At 40.2% G+C, this 17,202-nt stretch overlaps 1 protein-coding gene across 1 annotated transcript in view; it reads right to left on the bottom strand.

The window, feature by feature from the left end:
* Positions 1-3,516: 3,516 nt before the first annotated feature.
* LOC311040686 (uncharacterized protein) overlaps positions 3,517-17,202 on the bottom strand; it is a 65,384-nt gene continuing 51,698 nt past the window's right edge. Inside the window, exons 6-8 of the mRNA XM_084051015.1 lie at positions 9,448-9,564; positions 9,052-9,165; positions 3,517-4,784 (exon numbers count right to left, since the gene is read on the bottom strand). Of these exons, the coding sequence (XP_083907141.1) occupies positions 4,760-4,784; positions 9,052-9,165; positions 9,448-9,564 (256 nt within the window). The 3' untranslated portion in view covers positions 3,517-4,759. The remainder of the gene's footprint in view (positions 4,785-9,051; positions 9,166-9,447; positions 9,565-17,202) is intronic.

Raw genomic sequence — 17,202 nt, forward strand, 5'->3', positions numbered from 1 at the left:
GCAAAGTGTGATTATTACATTCTTAATTAAAATGTTGATATTATCAAAAACAAGTACCAAACATATGTACGTGTGGAAATGCAACATTTCCTCTGTGAGAGAATGAATGAGTTTATACTAATATGCATTTTAGGAGATTGTTTCAATACAAAAGATGACAATAATTATGTAATATAATAATGGGAAATATTATAATGAGAAAATGAGAGTAAAGAATAGAAAGGGAAAAGGAAAAGTGAAGAAAATGGAAGAAGAAAAGGTGGACAGGGTCCTGTTGCCTTGGAAGGCAACGGGAGTCTGATATCGATCTGGATGTTGGGGTTGGGGCAGCTTAAATACATATTCTACAAGGATACATACACATTGTAATGATATTTATGATCATCTGGATGTTGGGGCAGCTTAAATACATATTCTACAAGGATACATACACATTGTAATGATATTTATGATAATCTGGATGTTGGGGCAGCTTAAATACAGATTCTACAAGGATACATACACATTGTAATTATATTTATGATAATCTGGATGTTGGGGCAGTTTAAATACAGTTTCTACACATTGTTATTTCTGAGGACTGACATTCCTCTGTGTGACTAAAAGATGTGTCCTCAGCACTTCTCTTCTGCCTGATTATTAACATAAATAGTTGTGTAATGTTACACCCTGTACAGGTGTCACCAATGATACTAATTAAATAAACATGCACTGTTTACTTTGACTTGAATGACACGCAGTGTTAATGGTCTTTTTTCTACAACATCACTTCCTTCAACGTAATGAAGCTGTTCTGTTTTCTCCATCCTTGGTCTCTCTGCTCACTAAAAGGCCCTGTTCAGACTGGCAGCCCAAATCACATTGTTGTCCTATCCAGATTGGAACTAGATTTATTTGATCAGGTCTGAACAGCATAAAACCGCATGGAAACTGATTCTTGTTTGAAATGTGATTCAAATGTGATTTCTAAAGATGTGTCTCAGTCTGGACATTCTGACACTGAAGCAGGATTTATACTTTGTTGTAAAACGGTGTCCCTTGCTGAAAATAGACAAAGTTCACAATGCGATGCGATGTGAACTTGTAGATTGGCTATTTTTTAATACACACATTTGATCCGACTCACTTGCAAATAACAGTGTGAACAGTCAGTCCTAAAGATTCAGATCAGATTTGAGAAACAAATCAACAAAGGTCTCATTTTATTGTCAGGCCTGCCTCCATTCCCCCTGAGCTGCCACAACAAATTAACCCTTAACACACAGCCTGTTAAACACTTACTGATTTAACCACTTGAACCCCAGCGTCCATATTCCAGGGGGAAACAAACAGCCAAAATAGCAGATCTACAAGTTAACAATGCCTCACGTTTGCGACACATTGTGAACTTGTAGATCTGCTATTTGTGGCGAAGAGATTTGGAGTAGACGCTTACTCTATCCAGTTCTCTAAGACTACAGGTGTTTAAGTGTTGTATAGCCTACATGTAGGTAGTATGTTGTATAGCCTACATGTAGGTAGCGATCATAGTATGTTGTATAGCCTACATGTAGGTAGTGATCATAGTATGTTGTATAGCCTACATGTAGGTAGTGATCATAGTATGTTGTATAGCCTACATGTAGGTAGTGATCATAGTATGTTGTATAGCCTACATGTAGGTAGTGATCATAGTATGTTGTATAGCCTACATGTAGGTAGTATGTTGTATAGCCTACATGTAGGTAGTATGTTGTATAGCCTACATGTAGGTAGTATGTTGTATAGCCTACATGTAGGTAGTGATCATAGTATGTTGTATAGCCTACATGTAGGCAGTGATCATAGTATGGTGTATAGCCTACATGTAGGTAGTGATCATAGTATGTTGTATAGTCTACATGTAGGTAGTGATCATAGTATGTTGTATAGCCTACATGTAGGTAGTGATCATAGTATGTTGTATAGCCTACATGTAGGTAGTGATCATAGTATGTTGTATAGTCTACATGTAGGTAGTGATCATAGTATGTTGTATAGCCTACATGTAGGTAGTGATCATAGTATGTTGTATAGTCTACATGTAGGTAGTGATCATAGTATGTTGTATAGCCTACATGTAGGTAGTGATCATAGTATGTTGTATAGCCTACATGTAGGTAGTGATCATAGTATGTTGTATAGTCTACATGTAGGTAGTGATCATAGTATGTTGTATAGCCTACATGTAGGTAGTGATCATAGTATGGTGTATAGCCTACATGTAGGTAGTGATCATAGTATGTTGTATAGTCTACATGTAGGTAGTGATCATAGTATGTTGTAGCCTACATGTAGGTAGTGATCATAGTATGTTGTATAGTCTACATGTAGGTAGTGATCATAGTATGTTGTATAGCCTACATGTAGGTAGTGATCATAGTATGTTGTATAGTCTACATGTAGGTAGTGATCATAGTATGTTGTATAGTCTACATGTAGGTAGTGATCATAGTATGTTGTATAGCCTACATGTAGGTAGTGATCATAGTATGTTGTATAGTCTACATGTAGGTAGTGATCATAGTATGTTGTATAGCCTACATGTAGGTAGTGATCATAGTATGTTGTATAGTCTACAGGTAGGTAGTGATCATAGTATGTTGTATAGCCTACATGTAGGTAGTGATCATAGTATGTTGTATAGTCTACATGTAGGTAGTGATCATAGTATGTTGTATAGCCTACATGTAGGTAGTGATCATAGTATGTTGTATAGCTTACATGTAGGCAGCAACGTGGTGTTGTTTCTGAAAAGCTGAAGTGCTTATAGAATGTGTTATGAATGCAGAATGTTATTTAATTATCATAACTGAACATGTGAATTAAAACAGAGATGTTGGTGCTTCATAATAACGGGGCTAGACCAGTGAATGTCTGCGCTGACAGCGGCTGCGCTAGGCTGAAATGTTAGGCATGTTTGTCCCCATAAGGGGAAAACTTGTTATGGATTCTTTGTCTATAATACTTTATAAATGTACTTATAATACTGTATAATTAAAAGAACCCATAAATACTAATGCTTATTAACAATAATCATAACACATTATAAAGCCTTCAGACCACAAGGTCATGGGTTCGATCCCGGGCACTGCCAACTCAGTGCATGAGTAGCACGACTTGGGTGCGGTAAGTCGTAGTAATTATACAATGCATTATCACTGTTCATTAAACGTAAGTAATCAAGGCAAAAGCTATGAATAATGGTGAACAGCAGCTTCTCTGCGTATCTATGTACATTTGGACCAAAGTGTTTATCACAAACTGCAGCTAAAGGTTTTTCCCCCCTGTATGAGTCCTCATATGTCTTTTTAGATGACTGTTGTCACAAAAGCCTTTGCTACAAACTGTACAAGTGAATTGAGTTGCTCTATAATACTTTATAAATATACTTATAATACATTATAATCTACTTATAACACTGTATAATCATAAGAACCCATAAATACTAATGCTTAATAACAATAATCATAAAACATAAAAAAAAAAAAAGCCATTTATATGGTCAAGTATCACACAGCTTCATAATTACAGGTCACTCTGACTTTTTATTTTGGCCAGGATCTTGTTTTATAATAATCCTCATAGTTAGTAATACATTATAATAATTATACAATGCATTAACACCGCTCATTAAACGTAAATAATCCAAGGCAAAAGCTGTAAATAATGGTGATATTGATTTGAAGTCATAAGACCCAGCCCTAGATCATACGTTTGTCTTATTTATCAACTCAGATTGATCCTTTGAAAAAAAGATTTGTTTCAGTTTAACTAACAGCTTCTCTGCGTATGAATCTTTGTGCATTTGGACCAAAGCGTTTGTTACAAACTGCAGCTAAAGGTTTCCCCCCCTGTATGAGTCCTCATGTGTGTTTTTAGATTACCGTTGTGACTAAAGCCTTTGTTACAAACTGTACAAGTAAATGTCTTTTCCCCTGTATGGATCAGCATGTGTCTTTTTAGATTACCGCTGTCACAAAAGCCTTTGTTACAAACTGTACAAGTGAACGGCTTTTCCCCTGTATGAGTCCTCATGTGTATTTTTAGATTACCGCTGTCACGAAAGCCTTTGTTACAAACTGTACAAGTGAACGGCTTTTCCCCTGTATGAGTCATCATGTGTATTTTTAGATTACCGTTGTCAGGAAAGCCTTTGTTACAAACTGTACAAGTCAATGGCTTTTCCCCTGTATGAGTCCTCATGTGTCTTTTTAGATGACTGTTGTGACGAAAGCCTTTGTTACAAACTGTACAAGTGAATGGCTTTTCCCCTGTATGAGTCCTCATGTGCGTATTAAGATGTCCCTTACAATCAAACATTTTGCAACACACTGTACAACTAAATCTTTTCTTCCCAGTGTGACTCTGCATGGAGTGAGTTTCTTTCGATGTTTTCAGGTCCTGGGACATCTTGTTGCTCAAAGACAATCTCTGTCCTTCCACATGTTGTGTCTTGTGTGACTTCAGTGTGTTTAAAGGTGACTGATCTACACTGGGCTCCCACTCATCACTGTCTTCAGTGATGTCAGATTCAGAACAGTGTGAAGAGAGGAGCTGGTCATCACTAGTTGGATGTGATGTTCCACAGTCCTCTACATCAGCTTGTGTTTTCATGTGTTCAGTTGAGGTGCTGGCTACAGGCTCTGTGTCTCTGTTTTCACCATCATCTTCACTTGGAGGCTCTGGTTCCTCCTGGACCAGACTGGGGCTCCTCTTCTCTTCAGGGGAATCCTCCTCTTTACATACAGGGAGGTGCAGGGAGTCTGGAGAAAAGACAGTTTAACTTTAAAAAAGTGGTATCAAGTGTTACCTCTATTTCAGGTGTGGTAGTTGGAGTAACTTATGCTGTAGTGGCTATTTGTCAACAACAATAAAACTTCAAAAGGCCACTGAGGCACCAGGTAGTGGATCTTACGCAGATCATGAGTTGGTAATGAGTCCATTGTCCAGACAAGGCATCGACGTTTTTGTGGTATTTATTAGCTTCACCTCGGCAAGAACAATACAGCAAAAGGTGCTGAAATGTTTGCTGAACTCAGCCCATACTGGTACAAAAAAAAAACATAGACCTTACCGGTGCCCACTGACTGCTGCTGTGCCCTGATTGATTTAAATAAACCCAGCTGTGTGCCCAAATTGACCCAACACCTTCAAAATAAAAGCATTTTAGCTGAAACACAAATTACCTTAAATAATATAGCTGTAAACAAACTGATTCCACAAAAACAAATCAACTAAATAAAGACAATAAATAAATGTGAAAAATACTGAATAGCTTCCACATATGCTGTAAATGAATGCTTCATTTCTAAACCACAGATCTATCCTCATGTCTTAATATTTAAGATATTTGTTATTGTCTGCAACTACTTTACCAATACTTTTTGTGGTGGCAATGTAACACGGTCTCTGTGTTACATTCACTTCTGCTGTGACCGGTACAGTGGACCTAGTCTTAAGACAGCTGAGCAAGAACACAGATATGTTCGACCAAAACCTACCAAAGAATATGAAGTCAGTATATGCATTACACAGCTTTTTGTTGCTGTGTCAGCTAACAAGGCAAACCTATCCACAAGTTTCCTAGGGCATTGTGGGCATCACTTCCGATCAGGTATCATGGATCAAATCGACAGGAAGTGATGACCACGACGCCCTAGGAAACTTGCGGATTGAGTTTCCTCTGCGACGAATGGGGTGAACATTTGAAACGTAAGTCGGCCCTTGGTCCAACACATCTTTACCTGGGTGGGCGGTTTAAAGAAGAGACAAGGGCCCTTGTCAACGCGGTGCAGCCCAAATAATGGGCGTACGGCGAGATCACCACACCTTTCGGCATTTATCAATATATCCTGACGTGGGCTTCATCCTACGGTACGCTGAAATCTCACGTCTGGTAGAGACCAGTTGTTGACTTTGGCTGCACCCGTTTATTCCATCCTAGACCTGCGGAGTAGCATTGTCTGACTGTCTGACAGGCATCTGGACACATAATCCACTCATAAATGTATATCTACACTAATAAATTATCCCTGTGAAAATATAACATTTTATAAAGTAATTTAAACAAACTGCTTTAACAGTCATTCAGATAAGATTGCATATCTGGCTGCATTGAAAATAGCAGATCTACAAGCTCACAAGCCAGCGTCGCATCGCCACGCGTTGTGAGCTTGTAGGTCTGCTATTTTCTAATTATACGCGTGCTGTGTGTGTGTGTGTGTGTGTGTGTGTGAGAGAGAGAGAGAGAGAGAGAGAGAGAGAGAGAGGGGCGTGTGCGGCGAGGCGAGCGGGGGAAACTCTTTCTTATTGACTTTTCATGATGTCTTCTTTGATCGTATTCTGGTTCATGTCGTAAAATCGGGGCGTTTTGAGAATATTTAAGGGCGTGTTATTTAAATGACGCTCGGTTTCAGCCGTGACATTTATCAAGGCTGGGACCAAATGTACGGTCGGATCGGCTGTGTAGGATGCGTTGATAAATGTGACTTCGATGTTGGTGTACGGCCGAATATATAGAAATATACGGCGGTTTACACGCTCCGTTGATAAATGAGGGCCAAGGAGTGGGGTGATCAAGGAGGGGTCTATTGAAGATGTCTCTGCACTAGAATCCACACAACAGGAGGCTGATACAAGAATAATACACCACACCCTGTACAGTGTTCAGAATGACAAAGTTGACAGAGTTGTCATCCATACCAATGACACAGACATCATCATCATGCATGGACATGGACAACAAATGCATGGATTTCTAAATAACTTCACAACCAGGCTGGCACAGTCCGAGCTCGTATTGGTTATTGTCTGTGAATGTTTTCCCCAGAATAGGGATGCTAGGGTGGCTATACAGATGTGTTGTATTTGTACACATATTTAGATTTGTGATATGAATTCTAATCAATGTCATGATTTCAAACTTTTGCTGTGGGGGGTTAAACTCTCACAGAACCTTTAAGGCCAGTTTTATCAGTTCACTGAATCTCTGCAAGACATCATTCTATAAGCCATATTATCTCGGAAACAGGTGCGTCAAACTGCACAAGCAATGTGTCAAATGTTTAGGTATGATTCCCTGCTTTCATATGACATGAAAAAAAAGAAGCCTAGATGACTTATTCTTTATCCTGGGTCACATATGTTGGTTTCGATATATTTTTGGTTAATTTTCCAGCCCTAGTAGGCAGAGATTTTATTTTAGAGCAGGGGTCCTCAACCAGTGGTCCGGGGGCCACCAGTGGGTCCCCAGCAAAATTAGTTAACATAGCGTCACAATCATTTTAACCACTTAGCTTTGGCTATTCAAAAATGGCAGATCTTTTGAAAAATCTTGAAAATGTGTGCATATCTTTGAATATTTATATTTTTTAAAGCAAATATTTACTGATATCTTTGCTTCTGGGGGTCCCTGGCACAAAACATTTTCAAATGGGGGTCCGCGGCCAAATATATATCAATTAACTGGCTGTGCGCAGGCAGCGGAGCAGTGGAGCCTGTCATCAGGGGGCGGGCCGAGTGCGTGTGTGTGTGTGTGTGTGTGTGTGTGTGTGTGTGTGTGTGTGTGTCTGTCGAGACTCGAGAGGAGAAACGCAGACGCTGCGCAGGCTAAAACACTCGCCCCAAAACACACTCGCCCCTAAGTTTTTCGCCGACCGAGGCCGCCAGATATACCCGGGGCGAGTGTGTTTTGGGGCGAGTTTTTTTGGACGAGCCGGCCGTGTTCTTGTGAACGAGCAGTGAATTAAATCACGTATCGCCGGTGGAATACAAGTCGGAAAGAAAATAATCTGCAGCTCAACAACATTTAAGAGGATACAAGAGCTATCTGTGCAAAAGCTGCAAAGTGTGCATATTTAAGCAAGTATTTTAAAACAGTGAAAGCTACCGAGAAAAAAAAAAAAAAGTGATAGCGACCAGTGACCACGTTGTGAATAATTATAAACAAACAACCTCCTCCTGGTGCTTCCAAGTTGGGGGGTAAACCGAAGGTATTGAAGAGGAGAATGTTATGGTCATCAGAGGATTTAGCAGCTGCCATTCTGATAATGTTAGGAGCATTGGACCTGCCAACAGTGACACTACGAGCAGGTAGGGTCCAACCAAGTGTTTCTAAATTGACTGCAGTCTGCACAGAACCTTATCCATCAGATCAAATTTTTTATTTGCCTAGTAGTTCTATTATAGTTATTATTAGCAATAGCATACTCATATTACAGAGAAGATTTCATACCCCCCACTTTTTGCAAAAAAAGTTTTAATTGTGTTTAATTTTTTTGATAATAAATCGGTCAAATCAGGCAAAAATAAGAATTAAATAACATAACCCTAACCTAACCCGAATCCTAACCCTAAAACCGAAATAAAGTAACCAAAAACTGGAAAAAAAAGGAACCCAATCCGCCCAGAACCGCCCAAAGATTTCGCGTGCAGCACGCGTGCATGAGGACCCCCGTGCGCGTGAGTCCCGCGGGGAGGCATTGGGCAGGGAGGCATTGGGTCTCATTTTGAGACCCGGCCGGGGATCGAACCGCGACCTCCCAGTCTCATGGCGGACACTCTAACCACAAGGCCACTGAGTTAGTATGATATCTATTAGTGTCATGTACATACCTGTGTTCTATCAAAGGTATTCATATTAATATAACATAAGTATATGACTGTCATAGCTGCTAAATACTCTGCTCATAATATGACTGTATCAATGACACAAGCATACAACTACATCATTCTATCTTTGACTGATTATTATGACAGATAATGTCAAACTAGAGCGGCAGCTTAGGACGTTTCTGGTTCGATTCCCGGCTCCTCCTGGCTGTGTGTCGAAGTGTCCTTGAGCAAGACTGTCCTCATGTTTTCCCCCACAGTCAGTGTGAATATGTGTGTGAATGCTATGATTATTGAGAAGTGTTTTGGATAAAAACAATATATAAATGTACATTTTACCATTTAAAATGACATCTTACATGCATCGACCTCCACCTCCATGGTTGCAAAATATGAGCATCAACAGTAATAAATTCAAACCTTTGTTCAGTAGAGTGGTGTTCATCTTTGAAGTTGATAGGTTTACCCATGGACCTGTCACTGTTCATGGAGACACAGCTGGATACAGGAGAGACTGATCTCTGCTGATGAACCCTGATAGAAAGAGAGGTTGAACACTATTTAGTTTATTTATTATTGAATTATAAAATCAATACTGAAACCATTCAAACATATGTCATTAATCCTCTACTCTGAATTAAACAAGACAGGGTGTAACAACAGTGTGGTTTACCTGTGTAATCTCTAGCTATGACTAACAACTTGCTACTGTAGCTGTGTGGTTTGTGAATAGCCCACCAATGGTGTGTGTGCTAGAGAGAGATAAAGGGATATTACATGACTCTTCATCATACCACTATCTGAATAAGTTCAAACCTTTGTTCAGTAGAGTGGTGTCCATCAGTGAAGGTGATAGGTCGATCCATGGACTTGTCACTCTTCATGGAGACACAGCTGGATACAGGAGAGTCTGGTCTGTCCTGATGGACTGACCTTTAACACAACAGAGACACAATGATGATGATGATGATGATGATGTCACAGACACATTTAAACAAGACAGTGTGTGGCTTCCCTGAGTAATCTGTAGCTGTGTAATCTCTCTCTCCTCTCCTCTACATGGTCTCTAGCTTCAAGTATTGGTGGTAAACATTGCCTTCAACCTGACCTGGAGACACAACTCATTCTCCTCAAACTTGTGGGAATATGTGTGTGTGAATGTTATGATTATTGTGAAGTGCTTTGGATACAAACACTATATAAATTAATGCACCTTTTAAAATGTAAAAAGACGTCTTACATGCCTCGGCCTCAAACCACTGGTTCCAGTATAATTATGACCATCAACAGGAATACATTCAAACCTCTGTTCAGTAGAGTGGTGTTCATCTCTGAAGTTGATTTACCCATGGACCGGTCACTCTTCATGGAGACACAGCTGGGTACAGGAGAGTCTGGTCTGTCCTGATGGACTGACCTTTAACACAACAGAGACACAATGATGATGATGATGATGATGATGATGATGAAGACAGTGATGATGTCATAGATGTTTATTTACCTCTCATGTTCTTCAGACAGGATGCTTTTAGAGGCCACGCCCCCCTCCTCTCTCTCCACAGACTCACTCATGGTAGAGCAGAGACCTACACACACACACACACACACACACACACACACACACACACACACACACACACACACACACACACACACACACACACACACACACACACACACACACACACACACACACACACACACACACACGCGCACACGGTTAGTTTCACTCATTCATAACAACATTCATTACATTGTGCGGATCCAAGTCACAAACTGACTGTAAGTGAATCTAGTTTATCATTAAATCAAGTTATTTAACCATTGTTGTCATGAAGGGTAGAGGAGTTTAAACATTGTACCTTATTGTATAAAACACAGTGATGCCAAAGGAACTGGAACTCTATAGCCTACTGGAAACTACATGTATTGCTTTATTTTCTACATCCAGTGTGTATTAACAGTGGATATAATACAATGGAGTCACATCTAGCTAAATGTTCAGTCCAGTTCTGACAGAATGAATCAGTTTAAAACTCTACAGCAGAGAAATCACAGATCAGATGGTGTAGTTTTACAATTTGACCAGTAGATGGTGTACATGAACCACATAAAACAGAGTTGGACCTTTGTTTACAGTTGGAACATGGATTGTGGTTGAAGGAGGTTGAGTTAAATGATGTGTTTTCAGTTCTGGGAACTGAATAAAGTAATGAAAAGAAAGTGTATCTGTCAGACTCAGATCATCTATATTTTATCACAGTTAACACACACTGACATTCACTCCAGACGTGTTATCAAACACCACAAAGGAGAACAAACTGTATATGAACACTGCTGCTGAGACATTAAAACAAACCGTTTTTAAGAAAACAAGATGTCAGACCTCTACAAAAATGGCACAACTGACAGTAAATCTTGTGAATAAAGTGAATGCATTACTATTAAACATGCATCAGGTGAATGAGATAATTACTCTACTTACAGACAGATTAAGTACATCTGGTCTGTACGAAATGAGGATTTAGAAATAATATCTCTCAATATGTATTTCATACATTACTTCAGTAGCCTAATATACATGATGTATGTGCAGTGGTGTAAAGTAACTGAGTACTTTTCCTCAAGTACTGTACTTAAGTCCACTTTTGAGGATGTTGTTACTTTTTATTTACAAATTTTAAGTACTTTACTTACTCCACTACATCTCAGAGGCAAATATTGTACTTTTACCCCACTACAATTAATTGACAGCTTTAGTTACTACAGTAGTTATATTACAGTCATTTAGCAGACGCTTTTATCCAAAGCGACTTACAATAAGTGCATTCAACATAGGTAGGGAACAGCACTACTAATCACCAGAAGTCTGAAGTGCATTTTCTGCAAAAACAAGCAACCAAGAGTATACCTAGCTCTAAGGTAAAAGTGCAATATATCAGCTTTCTACTGTCTTAAACAGATGAGACAAATATCAAAATCAAATGATTTATGAGCTAAAACAAATAAGTGTAGTTACTTTGTAGATTTAGATTATTATCACAAAATATACATTAACCACTTTAGCCCTATAGTAGCCTATATATTTCGGCCATTTGAAAAAAGATCTACAAGCTCACAATGCGATGCATTGTGAGCTTGTAGATCTGATATTTTCAAAATATTTGTACACGTTTTGAACTTGTGAAATGGGTCATTGTGCACAATGACTACTTTTACTTTTGGTATTTAAAGTACATTTTAATACTTTTGTAATTTTACTCAAGCACATTTTGATTACCAGACTTTTACTTGTAACTGAGTATGTCTACACTGCAGTATTGCCATTATTTTATATTGACATCTTCTAAATCCTGACCTAGGTTTTCTGAAAAACTTCTAATATTTATTCAAAAATTACAAAAAATGTATGTTGCTATATACTGTACATAACAACAAGAACCCCAAAAGGGGTTCCTGGTATAGTTACAAAAAGGGGTTCCCGCCCAAGTAAAACACTGGTCCTGACACTGGCTCTACCGTCAGTCGTGGAGCAACAACACTGCTGGCCTCATCTCACATGAAATGATGATATGAGTCAGTAAAGAACCACAGAGACAAAGTCCACTCCAGACTCACAGACACATAAAACTACTGGTTAATACATGTAATATATATCCTAGACCAGGGGTCTTCAACGTTTTCAGGCCAAGGACCCCCTAGCAGAGAGAGAGATGAAGCAGGGACCCCCCTCTATATCGTATACAATTGTGTTTCAGATTCAACATTTTTGGTTTACGTGGTCTGCTCTTTTTTCCCTCTACACCCATGCCTCTTTGCCAAAAATAGCCAATCTACAAGCTCACAAGGCGTTGTGGGCTTGTAGATCTGCTATTTTTGGCTAAAGTTCTCCTCAGAAAAGGGATGCTAGGGTTCAAGTGGTTAAGGGGAAAAAAAATCATATCACACAAAGATTTGGCGGACCCCCTGTAGTTGCTCTGAGGACCCCCTAGGGGTCCTGGACCCCCTGTTGAAGACCCCTGTCCTACACATTATGTTCATAAAGCAGCAGACCGGTGTCTGCTTTCATCAGACTGTGGGCATAGCCCTATACATGACTCATATCTGTGGCCTTTGTCTTTAACTTCCTTAAACACACTTTTATAAAGTTGAGATGTGTAGAATATTAAACCTATATGAATCTGTTCTGTCATGACAATAAGGACACATAAAGTATTTGTGTTTAGTGGATAGATATTTGTACCTTCATGGAGCAGAAGTTGAAAGAAATCAGGATGTGTGCGTCATGTAGCTTCATGTAGTTCATGTGAGGACATTCTCCTCAATGCTGTAAAGTGTAAACACAGGAAAAGGGAAAAAGGGGGGAAGGGAGGCATCACTCTCTTTAGTCTCATGTTACATCTGATCCTCTGGTCTGATCCATGTCGGGTTTTTTGTCCTTCCCATAGACCAGTGGTTCTCAACATGGCTGTGGGGTCGCCCACATGATTTTTCTTTTTTTTTTGGGGGGGGGGGGGCTTTTAAGACCTTTTTAATACCTCAAAATGAAAAGAAAAAGTAAACTATATTATTAAAACTGGTCAAACATTGACCAAATTGTCAAATAATATAAGAAAGGCAAAAATTGTGAAAATAGCAGATCTACAAGCTCACAACGCCTCACATTAGTGTTGTGAGCTTGTAGATCTGCTATTTTCATTATCTGTGAGTTAAACTAAATGCTGTAGGAATTGCTATAGAAAGAACGTATTGGAACTTCTCACTTTGGGCACACAGAGCAACGTGTCCCATGTATTACACACTGCACTCACACTGACAACACAACACACACACACACACACACACACACACACACACACACACACACACACACACACACACACACACACACACACACACACACACACACACACACACACACACACACACTCCTATTGTCTCTAATCAACCCCCCTCCCACTCTCTTAAAGAGCCCATGGTGAATTATGCCCTAACACAGTCACTACACAGGCCCCCGACCTCGACGATAAAGGCCTTGTCCCTGACCTTCAGGACTGGGAAAGGGCCACCGTAAGGGTCCACGGTGAGCGCCATGGCGGATGAAAAGCGTACCCCGCCGACCGCAGGGACGTGAGACTGAGGCAGGCCGTGGTGTGCAGTGGGGACAGGGGCAAAGGTCGCGGCCTGATCCAGGAGCAAGGCACGCTGATGGGAAGCCGACCAGGGAGTCGTGCTGGTGGGGACAAACTCCCCCGAGACCCACGGTGGTTGGACATAAACTAGCCCGGCAGACCAGGACAGGAGATCCTCCTTTGGAACGGTCCTGATGCCCCAGCATAACCCACGGGACCCCAGGCTGCGTCCGTCAGTTATTTTGGGGGGTCCCCAGATGACAGTAAAGTGACAATTTGAGGACTTTAACAAACTATACTGGTCAAATATTGACCAAATTCTCAAATAATACACGAAAGATTGTGAAAAAAGCAGATCTACAAGCTTGTAGATCTGCTTTTTTCACAATATCTATGTATTTATGTCATTGAGTCATTTATCACAGTTTGACACATACATGTATTTATGACATTTACTGTTACTGACAGTTAGACACATACATGTATTTACATTGTTAGTTTGTTACTGACAGTTAGACACATATGTATTTACATTGTTAGTTTGTTACTGACAGTTGGACACATTAACAAACAGTGTGCGTGAGTGTGCGTGCGTGTGTGTGTGTGTGTGTGTGTGTGTGTGTGTGTGTGTGTGTGTGTGTGTGTGTGTGTGTGTGTGTGTGTGTGTGTGTGTGTGTGTGTGTGTGTGTGTGTGTGTGTGTGTGTGTGTGTGTGTGTGTGTGTGTGTGTGTGTGTGTGTGTGTGTGTGTGTGTGTGTGTGTGTGTGTGTGAGAGAGCGAGAGGGAGAGAGAGAGAGAGAGCTTTTCTCAGTTGAACTCCCACGCTCCAGTCAGTCAGGCACACACCCTCCCAGCACCGGCGCGGTTGCCAGGGTAACCGTGGCCAGTGGGCGGTACTGTGTGCCGGGGCCTCATGGCGTGTGGGCGGCGGCTAGCGGAGCCTGCGTGGGCGGAGCCTAACAGAGCAACGCATCATCAGCCTGAGCCAGGCGTGGGCGGGGACACCCTGTAGCCACCAGGGGTGGAAAGTAACTAAGTACATGTACTCATTTTGAGGTACTTCTTTTTACTTTACTGGAGTATTTCCAAATTTCAGTACTTTTACTTCTACTCCACTACATCTCAGAGACAAATATTGTACTTTTACTCCACTACAAATATTTGAAAACTTTAGTTACTAGTTACTTTGTAGATTTTGATTATTATTACAAAACATGCATTAACCACTTCAGCCCTATATGCATTTTGGCCATTCGAAAACAGCAGATCTACAAGCTCACAGACCGCACTCTGAGAACCTTTTGTTAAATTGTTGTACCTGTATCTATGTGCAAACCCCAGCTGTTGGTTGTATTGTTAATGCAGGTGAACACTGCCCTCTACAGGACATTACAGGGAGAGACACTTATCTCAGCTGTGCTCATTGAATAGACACCATTAGTCACCAGTCATCAAATTATTGGCCCAGGAAAGCGACAAAAACAAAAAAATCTCCATGAATTCAAGGCTTCATGGGGTGTGTAATTGATAGAAAATAAGTAATTGTTTGGGTGAACTATCCCTTTAACTAACTTTTACTTCCGAGTTGGCAACACATGACCCAACAGGTAGATCGGCTATTTTTGGCGCAGAAATTTGGTCTGGAGAGAGAAAAAACAGACATGTGCACACATCTCAAGGTCTGTTTGATTAAGAATAGAGGGTCTAAGTTGTTAATCACACATTTAATGACTTTAACACATTTAGAACGGGAAAATCAATCTTTGAATAAATATACATATATATTTTTTTTAAAACAAACATTAACTCACAGCACACAGTAACTCAAATCTTTGCTTGGACCCCCATCTCAAAATGTATTGTTCCAGGGACCCTAACAAGCAAAGGTTTGAGTAAAACAAAAGTTAGCTTGAAAAAAAAAAGAAAATAGCAGATCTACAAGCTCGTAGCGTGGCACTCGGTTGCCGTGCTATGAGCTTGTATATCTGATATTTTTGAATAGCCAAATTATAAAATAATGGTTAAAGTGTTACACAGATCCTCCTCTCTTCCTCCCCTCTGTCTGTCTGTCTGTCTGTCTGTCTGTCTGTCTCTCTCTCTCTCACAGAGTGACATGTCTCACTTCACAAACCTGATTCAATACTCTATGCAGTGGTTCTAAACCTTTCCAGGCTGTGACCCCCCAAAATACGCCAGCTGCGTCTCAAGACTGTGACTGCGGACCGGGCCTCTCCATGGAGCACGACCGTGGATTTCTACTACATTACACTATACCACTACACTATACTGTATATTACCGTAACATTCTTATATTATACCATTATATATACTGTATACACATTATTGTTGTACTATATTATCATATACTATCTTACACTATTATATTTGCTACTATTGTTATTGTTACTACTTGTATCTCTTTCTGTCTCTCCTCTGTCTCTCCTCTCTCTCTCTTCTTTCCCCCGACACGGTCGAGGCAGAAAGCCCCCACCCTAGAGCCTAGGGTCTGTCTGACGTTTCTTCCAGTTAAGAGGGAGTTTTTCGTTGCCACTGTCACAAAATGTCTTGCTCAGGGTGGGACTGTGGGGTCTCTGCTCTACATGTAAAATGTCTTGAGACAACATGTTGTGATTTGACACTTTAATAAAATTGAATTGTTGACTGGTTCTACAGATAAATATTGTGAACATAGCAGATCTACAAGCTAGCCCTCTCTTCTTCTTCTTCTTCCTCTCTTCCTCCCCTCTGTCTGTCTGTCTGTCTTTCTGTCTGTCTCTTTCTCACACAGTGTGTCTCTCTTCACAAACCTGATTCAATAATCCATGCAGTGGTTCTCAACCTTTTCAGGCTGTGACCCCCCAAAAATAATCATATTTGAACTGGGGACCCCAATTTGTTTGACTCGGTTCCACAGATAAATATTGTGAAAATAGCAGATACACAGTGCCAATGTTGCATAAAATGTAATGTGATGCCCTGGTAGCATTTTCTAGTGTTTACTCTGTAAGAGAGATGTGTAGCACTGTCAATGTATTGTGTGTTCTGTCTATGTATTGTGTATTTATGTTATGTTTTGTGATTTTTTTGTATCCTGATGGTTGCTTGGTACAAAATGAATTTCCGCAAGGACAATAAAGTATATCTATCTACAAGCTCACAACGAGGCGTTGAGGTCCCAACCCACAGGTTGAGACCCTCTGCTCTAGTAGTCACGTGAGACTGCAAATACAAAAGAATGCCAGGTTGGGAGAGAGAAATAAGCAACCAGGTGTATGAAAACAAGCCCAAAAACCAAAGTGATATTTACTATGTGTACCGCCTAACTAACTTAATGTACTAATAGTCCACACACCACATAGCAATTCAAGTCTATAGGGAAATAGCCGATCTGCTGGGTTAGTTTCATTCATTCATTACACTGTGTGGATCCAAGTCACATA

This window comes from Gymnoscopelus microlampas, assembly GCF_963454915.1.
Source record: "Gymnoscopelus microlampas genome assembly, chromosome: 24".
NCBI classification, from domain to species: Eukaryota; Metazoa; Chordata; class Actinopteri; order Myctophiformes; family Myctophidae; genus Gymnoscopelus; species Gymnoscopelus microlampas.